The following is a 14,166-nucleotide window of genomic DNA, read 5'->3' as shown; positions in this document are numbered from 1 at the left end:
TCCTCTAATAGCGATTCCGACAATCACAGAGGGGGTCCAAAAAACTCCAAGTCCACACACCCGGCGGGTGTGTTTACCAGAGCACGCATCGCCGGAGGTGCCGTGGATACACCAGGAGAGGTGGCCGGCGCATACAAGAAAAGAGGCAGAGGACGTCCGCCGAAGGCGTCAGCCTAGCCCCTGACCTGGTAGTGAATCTATCTACATATGAACTGACCGCTGCAGAGCATGATGTCCTTCAAAAAGGTCTGTCTTTTTGTCCCTCATCTAATTTCTCGAAAGTGCACTGGACTATTGACCAGCATAGGTTACATCGTGGGTTAAGGTTAAAGGAACATTTTGCAAAAAACCCAGCACCGTTATTAACGGTGCCTGTACAATTGACGAAGCTATTGCCTAAATCTGCTTTTGACCCTCAATCTTTTAATCCCACAGTAAAAACTTTCATGCGTTTGCTGAATGAGGACATTGTAGATAATATGGGTTCTGAAAGGGATATGGTTATGAGCAATTTCAGTAAATCTGATAGAATGGCTTTAAATGCACTACGTGATAACCCTTCTTTAATTTTCAGGTCTGCAGATAAAGGGGGTGCACTCGTTATACAAGATGCAGACAAGTACCATGTACAAGTCATGGAGCATCTTAGTGATGAAATCACTTACAGTTTATTGAGCAAAGATCCGACTGATATGTTTAAAAATGAATTAAGAGAGGTTTTACAAAGAGGCGTTGATTGCAAATTAATTTCTGAGAAACTGATGCATTGCTTAATTCCATTACACCCTATAGTCCCAGTTTTTTACTGTATACCTAAATTACATAAATCTATGGTTGACCCTCCGGGCAGACCTATAGTGTCTGCCAGGAAATCTCTGTTTCAATTATTATCGGTATACATTGACAGTGTCATGAATTAGGGTACATCCTTATTATTTGTTGGATACTGCCTCCTTGCTACGTAAATTAGAACAAACCTCAGATTGGGGAGATGATTTATGGCTCTTTACAATTGATGTAAGTAGCCTTTATACTATAATCCCTCACGAAGATAGCTTGGCGGCAGTGCAACAATTTCTATATAATAATGATGTCTATGAAGGCCCTAATGTGGATTTAATTCTTGAATTATTAAATCTAATTCTTACAAGAAATTTCTTTTTGTACAAAGACCAATTTTATGTACAAAATGTGGGTTGTGCGATGGGAGCGGCAGTATCGCCGTCCTACGCTAACATTTTTATGTTTCAGATTGAGGAACAATTGTTGTTTTCTGACCCCTATGTGGCGGGTAGAATTGCTTTATATACCCGCTACATAGATGATCTCCTGGTATTCTGGAGAGGTAATCCAGGTGATCTGATACAAATTATTGAGACACATAACAACAGTAACAGTCCAGTTAAATTGACTTTCACCTATAGTTCCAGCCAGGTCCATTTTTTGGATGTAAATATAATGCTAAATGAAAGAAAAATCAGTACATGTCTATTTTCTAAAGAATCTGATAGGAACAATTTATTGTTACCCACAAGCTGCCACCCAAAAGGGTTAATACATGGTCTCCCTTATTCACAACTCTTGCGTGTATATCGTATCAATTCAGATCTTGCCACGGCTAATAACCCAGATGAACACTATGATTGATACATTTTCAGCACGTGGGTATGACAGGCAAGAGTTGTTAATAATTAGGGATAAAATCCTTAAGTTGGATAGACATGAGTTGTTAACTAAGACAAAATCGAAAAATAGTGGTGAACCTGTCTTTCCATGGGTTAATACGTTTAACCAGCGAAGTACCAGGATTAATAGTGTAGCAAAGAAATTGTGGCCGATGGTCCAGACGGACCAGGATTTGAAATTGGATAATACACGCCTGATGTGTTGTTACAAACGTCCGCCCAATCTGAGGGACTTTTTGGTAAAAACATATACCCCCCCTATTGATAGATCTAAAAAATTGGGTTGTGTCAGATGTCCGTGTACAACATGTCGATATATGATCCAGGACCAGTTTTTTACCATCCACACACAGGCAAGTGTATCAATATCAGACATACTCTCACTTGTAATACCAAATATGTTGTGTATCAAATTCTGTGCCCGTGTGGCCTCAGCTACATTGGTAAAACTGAGAGATCTTTTAAAGAAAGAATGGCAGCCCATCGTTCTGCCATTACAATAGCATGGAAGAAGGGTAACAGTGAACAACCGGTTGCCTGGCACTTTTTGACAGCAGGGCATAATATGTCTGCTATCAAATATAGAATGATAGATCACATTGCACCCTCCTTACGGGGGGGTGACCAGGGTCTCGCTTTATTACAAAGCGAAGCCAAGTGGATAATTAGATTGGTCACAGTTACCCCCAAAGGTCTGAATGAAAGTATGGGGTTAAACATTCTGTTACAATAAATATCATATTACAGTAAAATTGTCATTTTAATCTATGGGTCTATTATGCAATAGTTTCTTCTCTGGTTATAGGTTAACTTTTGCTTATGCATTAAAACTATGTGTATATATATATATTTTGCTAATACATTCTCTTATGCATTTTCCAAATGTATCTTTTTAATGTTCTGCATATCAAAATATTTCCCTGCCTTATGTATATATTATATGTTAAATGGTGTTTGTCTTTTGGTTATAGGTGTTTTTGATTATTTCTTAATTATGTGTGGTAACGTGGAAATGCTGACATCATCTGAAGGCCCCCCCCCCGGCTGGGCGGGTACACTGGATGAGAGGCGGGAGATGTGCTATTTAAACTGTGTGGGGATTCATGTCTGTAGCCTGACGATAATACTTGAGTGTATTGAAACGTTGCTGTTTTATTCACAATAAAGAAAGTTCGTGTTTAAGTGGCTGGAGTGCTGTACCTCTGTTGGAGTGTGTATATATATATATATATATATATATATATATATATATATATATATATATATATATACACATATATATACACATATATATACATATACATACATACATATATACACACACACACACACATATATATATATATATATATATATATATATATATATATATATATATATATATATATATATATATATATATATATATATATATATACACACACACACACACACACACACACACACACACACACACAAGGGGGGTGGGCCGGCACTCCGCTGAAGACAAAAAGAGCTGGGTGCCTTCCCAGGAGAGAGCAAGGTCTTCCAATATAGCAGCAGACGGGTGGGTGGCACTCCCAGAAACAAACGACTCAGGAACCAAAAACGGTTACCAACGTTTCAAATGTATTATGACATTTTTCATCAGGGTGTGACACCCTGATGAAAAATGTCATAATACATTTGAAACGTTGGTAACCGTTTTTGGCTCCTGAGTCGTTTGTTTCTGGGAGTGCCACCCCACCCGTCTGCTGCTATATATATATATATCCAAAGAATGACCCCACGTGCGCCCTAATAGTGAAGCAGCTACTCTAGAACCCCCCCTGTTAGTGGGAGGCAGCAATAGACATGAACAACAGAAAGTATAGTGCGCGCTTATACCACCAAATGGAATTTCCACCAGTTTGTAATCATATACAATTCAATAACCCAATACAATGTGTAATAATAAAACCAAGATGCTTTATTTTTGTTTCAAAGACCACATCTGGACATTGTATCCTTTTCGGAATAGCAAAATCAGTAACCCGACGCGTTTCGTCTTGAAAAAGACTTCATCAGGGGTTTTTACACTAAGTATGAATTTCAGGCGCTTAACATTGCGCGTAGAACCAATCAGGATTTGTAGGATGTAATGACCTTCCCCTCTGTGGGGTGGATTCCGAATATCCAAAGTGTCCCCTATTGGGGTCAAAAAAATACACGGTATATCCTTTCTTATGCCCTTATTAGGTATGCAAGTACATGGAATCCTAATTTAAAAGGATCCTCTCATTAGTAAAAAGCTGTCGGCGGGATCTGGTTGATGGAGATGTCCTGATCCCCCGAGTCTGATTCACAAAATCAGAGATTCAGCTGAAGAATGGGTAAGGTGCGTGTAGGTATCCGCAATATATATTTCAACAGACAGCTCAATTTCTGATCTACGTGGAGATTGCTGGATAAAAGCTGTCTGCAGACAAAAATAAAGCATCTTGGTTTTTTTATTACACATTGTATTGGGTTATTGAATTGTATATGATTACAAACTGGTGGAAATTCCATTTGGTGGTATATAAGCGCACTCTATACTTTCTGTTGTTCATATATATATATATATATATATATATATATATATATATATATATGTATGAGGTACTAGTGTATTATCACGGGGCCCACTTTTGTTACGTACGGTAACGTAGTGAAATTGCATCGCATTACGTTATAGTACCATGCGATGCGAAGCAATGCGATTTTAACCTTCCCGCTCCCTGTCATTCCCGCCCTGTCATTTCTTGTCAGAAATCACTCTGAGGTGATATTCTGTTGTGACAAGAAGTGTACCTCAGAGCTGCTGGTGTTCCCCTGTAATTTAGAGTGATTTTCATTTGAGATGGCTGCATCAAGTACGTTATTTATGCTGCCTCAGACAGAGGAGGATGCTGTGAAATTTCTCCGGGACCATAACCTGCTGCCAGTGACGGCTACGTGCACCAAAGGGCACCCCATTCGCTTGTTGGTGAAGGAGTGTATGTGGCGGTGACATATAAAACCCTGCCGGCAAAAGGTGAGCTTAAGAGCGGCCCACGTCATCATTTGGAGTCTTATTTACAAGAATTTATATGGTGCAAAAGTTTGGCTGCAGATAAGCCTTTTCAGCGAATACTTCATGCACTGACGCTGCTCCCAAAGGCAGATTGACTCCTCTTTTATCTTGTTATTTTATTTTGTTTAACATTGATAAAAATGAGAATTAATGTTCTTATTATTAATTGACTGCTATCATTGTCATTGTGTTACTGATTGCCATTATAGTTTTTAATATTCTCTTCATCATTCACCAAATTATACCAGTTATTCGTTAACACACATGGTCATTAATGTGTCAGATGTATGATATTGCAGGTGTGATTGTGTCCAGAAAACACCCCCGTTCCGCAAAGGGCAGCGGAACGCATCCTCCGACCTTTTCGTACCCCCACTATCCACGTCGGCGTGGAGTTGATTTCATATAGTGTAGCGAGCGCAGCAATCTCATAGTAAGCACCCACCACATCTCATCACATGTGTGCTTGTACAATACAATATCGCATCGCATTTGGTGCCATGCGATATTTCATTGTATAAGCACTTCTGTGCACTTAATATGGACATCACATCGCACAGTACTATACACAGTATGCAATGCGATTTTCCTTTGCAGAATAGCCCACTAAGCTATTTGCTTAGTGGGCGCCATGATAATACACAAGTAAAATATATGATTCTAATTATTCTCCTATAATAACCAAAATACTTAACTCCTTTGAAAAATGGCAAAACTTGACTTTATCACTGCTAGGTGGATTGGAGGTTATAAGATCCATTTCAATCCCCAAATTGACATATGTAATGCAACTCTTGCCCATTAAGATCTCCAAAAAAGATATAGGACAAATTTACAAATTATGCTCCAAATTCCAATGGAAATCCAAAAAACCCAGGATAGCACGTTCCAAATTACGATCAAAGAAGAATCGTGGCTTAGGCTGATTTATCTACATACTCAAGAGCAATTTTATATCGCTACCCTCTAGATTGGATCACAGAACAAAAGTACTTTTTGTAATTATGATTTGGAAACTTCTCTCTTCACTCCTTTCTCATTAGGAGCTCTGTTGCAAACCCCCCAAAAATGAATAGCCAAACCAATATATAATAACCCCCTTTTCAGAGTCACATAGGACTCTTGGAATTTCGTCAATGACAAACTTGAAGCGCTTCTTCTAGACTTTATTGGTTACCTATATGGGGAAATCCAATGTTTGTTCTGGGTTTGGAATGTTCTGGTTTTGCCCATCTCAAACTAAAAGGCCTCACTAAAATGTCCAAGTGTTTGACCTAGGAGGTAAATTATTGTCAGGTCTTATACCTCCGTCTAACTTTGGCATCTCTACCTCGTTTTATTTCCTATATATTCAAAGTTGTCACTATGCAATGTCTTTGTCTATTGACTTGCTACAGTCAGACGGGATGCGGTCATTTGGTCTACTGCATTATGGTCGACAGTCATTAGGTCGAATCCATTAGGTCGACATGCTAAAAGGTCGACATGACTCTAGGTCGACATGGGAAAAGGTCGACATGATTCTAGTTCGAAAGGTCATTAGTTCGACAGGTCATTAGTTCGACAAGGTCATTAGTTCGACAAGGTCATTAGTTCGACAAGGTCATTAGTTCGACATTGTCTATGTCGACATTCACAAGGTCGACATGGAGTTTTTCACTGTTTTTTGAGCCAACATGTGCCGACAGGCGGTATTTCATGCCCTACCATCCACTAGGGCGTGGTGGGAGAATAAAATAGTGTGCCGAGCGTAGCGAGGCACCGTGCCCAACGCATTGCGAGCGATGCGAGGGGATGCAGTGCACTTTAAACTGTGTCCATGTCGACTGTGTTGACATTCAGGTAAAAAAACAGTGAAAAACCCCATTTCGACCTTGTGAATGTCGACATAGACAATGTCGAACTAATGACCTTGTCGAACTAATGACCTGTCGACCTTTTCCCATGTCGACCTTATCCCATGTCGACCTTTTCCCATGTCGACCTTTTCCCATGTCGACCTTTTCCCATGTCGACCTAATGGATTCGACCTAATGACTTTCTACCATAATGCAATAGACCAAATGATCCCAACCCAGTCAGACATATCTACCTCGCGGAGACCAATATTTCAGAAACATAGATTACATAAATATAAACCGAAATTTTATATATGGTCCTTAATGATTTAACTAAACAAGCACTATTGTCACTTGTAAAACAAAGGAGTATGCTATTCCCTTCCCCCCGTTTCCCTGGTCTTCCTTGTACTAGGTTTATGTCTAGGTTTTGTTTTCTTTAATATAATTTTATGTATTAATGCTATATTTTATTTACTGAAGATGAGGTTTTCACAATACATTATATTCACAATACATTATATTCACAATACATTATATTCACAAAATTATAATTTTGCTTTAATTGTCAACCTGAGACCTATTCCGTTCAAGTCTGTATGTATATTGTGTTGGACCCTCTTCTGTTTCAGGTGTCCTCTTAAACTTGTACTTGCTTTGACCTTTGATCTTAAGTTTATCAGGGCTTTGTCTAGAGCTATTTAATGAGAACGTAGGCATTGTCTGCTTCTTGTTTTGTTTCTATGTATATGTACTGTTCAAATACATTTTGGAAAAACATTTTCCAAAAAAAAAAAAAAAAGTATAATTTTTTGTCTGTTCATCCATGAAGGGTAGGGTATATACCCATAGGAGCAGCTTCCAAGACTAAAACAGGGCGGGCGGCTGACGTCATGTGACGCTAGCCACCCGACCCCAGCAGGCATCAGCCCGCCCGCATACCCATGGGAATACCCAGTGTTTTCATGGAGATGCCCATAAAATGCTGGGCGCTCCCGTGGTAAATATTACAAAAATAAAGCAGTTGCAGGTGTCAATAAAATGTAGACAAATAACTAAATAGAGATTACACGCGCAAACAAAAGTACATTTAGAACATATTGTACTTACTATCATCAGGATTTCGGAGTAGCTCCTCAGCCTAAGAGACGAATGATAAAATATTAGAGAATGTCTACACTTCGACCATCATGTAAAACAACTTACTATTATATGTGTAGTAAGAAATGATGACACTTGGTTGCTCTGTGTATCCTGTCAAACAGTTACAGAAAACATTTTTTTTCGTATATATGCTAGGTCGGGCACAAGATCTCAAACCCAGTTCCGGCTCTTCCACATTAAACCTGAGACGCCCATTATACAGAGGGTGACCCGTTTTTAACCCTTGTTATAACTCGGGTCAAATTGCCAGGTTGGTCGTCCTGGGTTATAAGCTTTGGTGCATTCACCCTGCACCTCAACCCAGGACGATACTTCAGCAACCCAGACCCAAGTTGAAGGTAAGGTGTGAAAGGGGTATGAATAAGTCAGTTGGGTTAATATTTTGTCTTTTGGTCTGGTGTTAGGATTCATTATTTTCCACTACACATAATAGAAAAAAGACTTGTTCAATAAATGTACTTTATTACAATTAGTTAAGACATTCTGTATATAGTTCTACCCCACCGTCTAACTAAAGGGCCCCTTAAACTTGGGATATTTTGTCAGATTTGACCCAATTCAGATGGATTGGGCCAATTTATCTGACAAAATCTGATGTGCCTGATGCTGTAGGACGCAATGCGCATTGATCCTCCTGCACATAGGATAAATCTCGAGTCAATCAGGTCCAACTTGTCCCACAGACAAGTTGGACAAGTGTAAGGGGGCCTTAATACAAATATATTTTTTCCAGTGAAAGCCTTCATCCACTATAGATTGTAAGCTTGCGAGCAGGGCCCTCCTACATTTTGACTGTCTGTAAATACCCTGTTTTGTTGTATCACTGTCCCCTTTGTAAAGTGCAACGGAATATGCTGCGCTATATAAGAAACTGTTAATAAATAAATAAATAAATAAATAAATAGAGTGGCAGTATAGCTGTGCGATGGAGCAGACTCAGGCTCAATGTATATTGGTTCTATAAATACAGATGCATAAACATTATGCCACGCACAGTAATAACTAACACAAGGTTCCTGAACTGGTCCTGGCTACAAAAAATACGGGGACCAAAAAATATAGGGGTCCTCCGTATTTTTGCAACCAGCATCAGGCTCTACTAGCCAGGGGTGTAATGCCACAGCCCGTTGACACATACAGGTGTAGCGCTTATCAGCCTGCAGGATCGCCAGATGTCCTGAGCTTGTACAGGCTGGCGGACAGGAGCACCATCTGACATTCATTATGGGCCTCACCGAACCATCCGACTTTGGCACCACACATAGGTTTGACTAGTAACCATTTCCCCTGAGGTGGGTAGGTACCAGGACTATAACATGCAGTTGAATCAGTTTTTGGATGGCCTCCAATAGTGTCCTTTGAGATTCTTGCAAAGCTGGCAAGCCTGACTTGAAGAATCTGAGAGGAGGGAGAGAGGCAAACTATCTTGTACCCCTGAGTAACCAGTCCTCCGAACCTGTCTGAAGTGTTTTAGTCAAGCACCCACCGGCAGATCCCCCTGAATGCGATCTCTCCACAGAGGCTGATACTGATATGCAGTCTAAAAAAGCAGCATATGGCAACAGATACTGGCTTAGATAGTGTGTGATTCATACACACCACCACTCGCTGACATCTCCATTGCCTCATATGAGCACTTACCCTAAATAGAACTTTCTTAAAGAGAGGGTATAAAGTGACCCACTGCTAGAGGACTATTTGAATAAGACACTGACAATAATAATGATACTATTTATTTAATTTTAGACCTCTGCAGTAAAGCGGATACACACTATAAGACGCCCCGACCAATTCATACAGGGGAACTAACATTGGGGTTCACCATAAGAGGATAATATCCCCTTTTTAAAGTTTGTCAATGAAAATTATTAAAAGTTACATTTTATGATTGTTTTTTCTTTAAATATCCTGAGTGCGCCACAACAAATGACAGTCTTTTCTTTCTCTTGTATTCATGTCAAATTTCCTGTCCTAGTGGCAGCACACCCCACATAAACAGCAACACTGCTATCATTAGTGATATAGGGGTCAACGTCAATTTTTTCCTGTGCGACTGGTTACAAACCCCCTTTTTGTCTCCAAATTGTATAGTGAAAGGTTCTTTCACTTTCTTACCAGTCAGCACGGTACATTGTTTCAAGATACGATATTATTGAATCATTAACCAGGTTACCTGTCAAGCCCCCAGTGCACGACATGTCGATGTTTAATATTACGGTACCGACAGAACCTCCAATTAATACATCTATGTCGGCACCACAACCTTTTAGCCTAAGCCAAGATCTGAATAGCAGGCAAACTAGTCTGAAAAAATGTATGGAAACGATGTTAGAAAGAGGCATCACCCAGATAGATACAACACAAGAAGATTGGGTTAATGACCTATATGCACTTAAGAACGTTTTGGCCAAACAGACCAAAACGTTTTGGAATAAAGCAACATTTGAGAGCTATGTCAGACAACAAGTTACCCCAAGAGGCCTCCGACCCAGGGTCTTTCCCTCATACGAATTGGCAACTGAAACTCTAAGAAATGAATGGGAAAAAATATTGACCACCTGTACATTCAACCTTATGAGTGTTCTCATAAAACATGATGAAATCATGTTAGAAAATTATGCACAGGAAATCAATAGTCTGGGCGAGAAATTAAAGAACTTCGAAGGCCTAGAGAAATTTCAGAGGACGTATCAGAAAATCAAGGGAGAATTAGAGAGCATTGAGAAGGATATTAATAGCCGCAAAAAAGGCAAACTACAGAGAGAGCTCAACAACACCACGGGGTACTCCACATCAGAGATGGATTCCTCAGACGGGGAACACACTGATGCATCCTTCAACACCAGGAGGGATTTTTTAGGGGTTACCCCCAGAGACACCAGGGAGATACTGGATGGGGGAGAACCAGGAGGGGGAAGAAGAGGAAAAAGAGGCCCAAGAGATTGGAGGGAGGATCGCAGGGAGGTACGGCGATACAGGAGATGAATACCACTGACTCCTTGAGGATTATAAACCTGACTGAGCTTATTTTGACAGAGGCACAAATCTCGATCCTCAACAAGGGTCTCTCTTTCTCCTTCAAAATCCATTAACAGATTTGAATTCCAAAAAGACCTTCATATGTATGCAAGAAAATTGTTGCTTAAAAAATTCTTTGTGAAGCGATCGGAGCATATTCCAGGCTCACAAGATGAAGCACAATCCAGTTTAATCTGCAATGACCCCTCACAAATAAGGATTGATCAACTATGGGACAATGATGACATACATATGTTACAGATATTGCAAGAACTGTCAGAAACAGAAGAGACCCTAGACACCTTCCCAACACAGACTTTAGGGACCCCTGGCACTGTCTTGAAAAATAAATCCACATTCACACCCGATCCTTCCACCTGCCCACAGTTCAAGGTGTTTCTTGAACTTGTAAGCCGAGAATTTGATCAGATAGAAATACACAAAAAAGCACATAATTCTGAAGACAATCTCACAAGACCTGAGAGACAGGCATTACAAGAAATTAAGGAGTGGAAAGACACTATCGTTAAACCCTCTGATAAGGGGGGGAACATAGTGTTATGGTCCTTGACAAAATACCAAAAAGAACTGAGGAGACAGTTGAGTGACACCTCCTGCTATAAGAGACTGCTCTTTAATCCAACAAATGACTTCTTGGAAATCTATTCAAGCACAATAGAGCAGGCCTTCAAGGATGGAGTCATCACAAAAATACAATATGAGTTCCTGGTAGTGAAAAATGTGAAGATACCCACCTTATACCTGCTACCAAAGATCCACAAATGTGAGGATAATCCACCAGGGAGACCTATTGTGTCCGGCATAGGGGGGCTCACTGAGAAAGCGAGCCAGTTTGTGGACCATCATTTGAGACACTTTGTAACCACCTTACCCTCCTATGTCTGGGACACGATGGACGTCCTGAACAAGCTGCAAGGTATCACACTTAACCAGAACTCATGGCTCATTACGTGTGATGTGGAGAGCCTGTATACCAGCATCATAAATGATGCTGGTATACAGGCAACCAGATACTTCCTGAGCATGGGCCGATATGTACCACTAAATGACTTCATATTGTTACATTTTGTTTTAAACAAGAATTACCTTGTCTGTGAGGACAACTTCTACCTCCAGGTACGGGGGACTGCGATGGGGAGCACTTGTGCCCCCACGTACGCAAACCTGTACCTGGGGTGGTGGGAGAGAGAGAGGGTCTTTGTTGATGACAACGAGATATACACAGTACATGTGTTACTTTGGCTACGCTATATAGATGACCTTCTCATCATATGGGAAGGCGAGAGGGATCTATTTATACAGTTCATCAACAAATTGAACATCAATAATTTAAACCTCAAATTGACCCACCACATGAGTCAGGTAGAGGTGGAATATCTGGATCTCCGGATTAATGTGGAAGCAGACAGAACGATCTCCACAGATATTTTCCGTAAGAGTACTGCAACGAACTCTTTACTACATCGAGAAAGTGCGCACTTCCCCCCTGTACAGAAGGGTCTCCCCAAAGGGGAATACCTAAGAACAAAACGGAACTGTTCTAAAACAGCGGTGTACAAAGAAAGAGCGGATCAACTGGATCAGAGATTAAAAAACAGGGGCTATAGTAATAGAGCCCTATTAAAGGCGAGAAAAGAGACAGCCAAATGCGATAGAGAACAACTTCTTGTGCCCAAGAACAAAACAGCTCAAAAAGAAAAAGTGAGGTTCATAGGCACCTACTGTAAGGAATGGCGTGAGGTGCAACAAGCCTTGAACAAACATATCCATATAATAAAAACAGACAAAGATCTTGAGGAAATCTTAGGAGACAAAATCGATATAAGCTGGCGAAGAAGCAGCAACCTCAGGGACACATTAGTCCATAGTCATTTGGAGAAAGAGACCAGACCAATCCACCATAAAAAGGGTTCATATAAATGTGGCACTTGTAGAGTATGCGCTTACATGTGCACCACTGAATCTTATACAGATAGGTACCAAAAAGTATGGAAAATACAAAAATATATATCATGTGACACCACAGGGGTAATCTATAATCTGGAGTGCCCCTGTGGCAAACATTATATAGGAAAAACACGAAGATCCCTGAGAGTAAGATTGTCTGAACACCTCCTTAGCATTAAAAATGCCCAAAAGGATCAAGCTAGATTCAAGACTTTGACTCCGGTCGCCAAACATTTCATACGATATTACCAGGGCAAGGCTAATGGCCTAAAAGCCTTTGGAATGTTAAAAGTTGAAAAGGGGAGGAGACTGGGATAGGGAATTGCTCAAACAGGAGACACGTTTAATATTCCTCATGAATACCATGTCCCCAAATGGCTTGAACGAGGAAAACAATTACACGGTGTTCCTGTGATTCAGGCCGAGATCATGAAACCGGAGAGGGAAGGACTAGTAGGCAGTAAGATGGATCACCAAATTGATCAGACATCATTTTCCTGAGAATAGGACTTAAACACAATTTAATTATATGTGTATTATTTTCACCCCAATAACTGAGGATTTTATACCTCAGTCCCTGTTAATTTACTTTAGTTCTCACCAGTTTAGCACGTTTAGATACTTCACGCCTTGCACGAGTTCACCCCCTCCCTTATCTATCTATCTATCTATCTATCTATCTATATATATAAATAAATCTTGGTACCAAATTAAACTCATTTTTGTCACAAGCACATACATTAGAACACTTTATCATAAATCAAATACGACTAGATTGATCACTACAAGAACTCATTCACCTCACCAGTTGCTCTACTCTAACAGTAAGTAGCCCGGAACATAACCAGAGATCTACTAATGAACATTCTAATATGTCCATTTTGCTGTCTAAAATCTGGATGAGTGACATATCTTAATATCCAGCAAAAATTAAGTAGCGACTCCCTCACCATGACTTCTGTTCATCTTATACCGCTTTCAGACCGCACTCCGAACACAGCTTATTGCCGTGTTCGCGGGGACTAAACACGGGTCACGGTGCGGTCTGAAAAGGCCACCACGGGTCGAGCAACATGGGTGTTCAACCCTGGTAATGACCAGGGTTGAACACGGCTATGACCCGTGTCAAGTGCAGTGTGAACAGGTGCCTGGGTCGAGCGACCCGTGTCCCGTTCACAGTATGGAGGAGGCAGCACTATCAGCTCCAAGTACTGCCTCCTCCAGAGCCCCCGATGACGTGCCGCCGCCCAGCTCCGCCCCCTGTGACGTCACTGACTCGGCAATATGCCGTGTCGGTGTCGGAACTTTCAGACCGCATTGCCCTGTTGCTCTGGGGATGGGACCCGTGTCCTAATCCCGTGTGCGACACGGCATTTGCGGTCTGAAAGTAGTATTATTTTATCTATAGCAGTACAGATCT

The 14,166-nt window shown here is 40.7% G+C and overlaps 1 protein-coding gene across 1 annotated transcript in view; it reads right to left on the bottom strand.

The window, feature by feature from the left end:
- LOC146080733 (uncharacterized) overlaps nt 1-14,166 on the bottom strand; it is a 535,728-nt gene that overhangs the window by 467,644 nt on the left and 53,918 nt on the right. Inside the window, exon 5 of the mRNA XM_083188326.1 lies at nt 7,707-7,737. Coding sequence (XP_083044452.1) covers nt 7,707-7,737 — 31 coding nt within the window. The remainder of the gene's footprint in view (nt 1-7,706; nt 7,738-14,166) is intronic.

This window comes from Crinia signifera, chromosome 5 (assembly GCF_055691185.1).
Source record: "Crinia signifera chromosome 5, ASM5569118v1, whole genome shotgun sequence".
Taxonomy (NCBI): domain Eukaryota; kingdom Metazoa; phylum Chordata; class Amphibia; order Anura; family Myobatrachidae; genus Crinia; species Crinia signifera.
The sequence above is the reverse complement of the archived record's forward strand: the minus strand, read 5'-3'. Positions and strand labels throughout refer to the sequence as shown.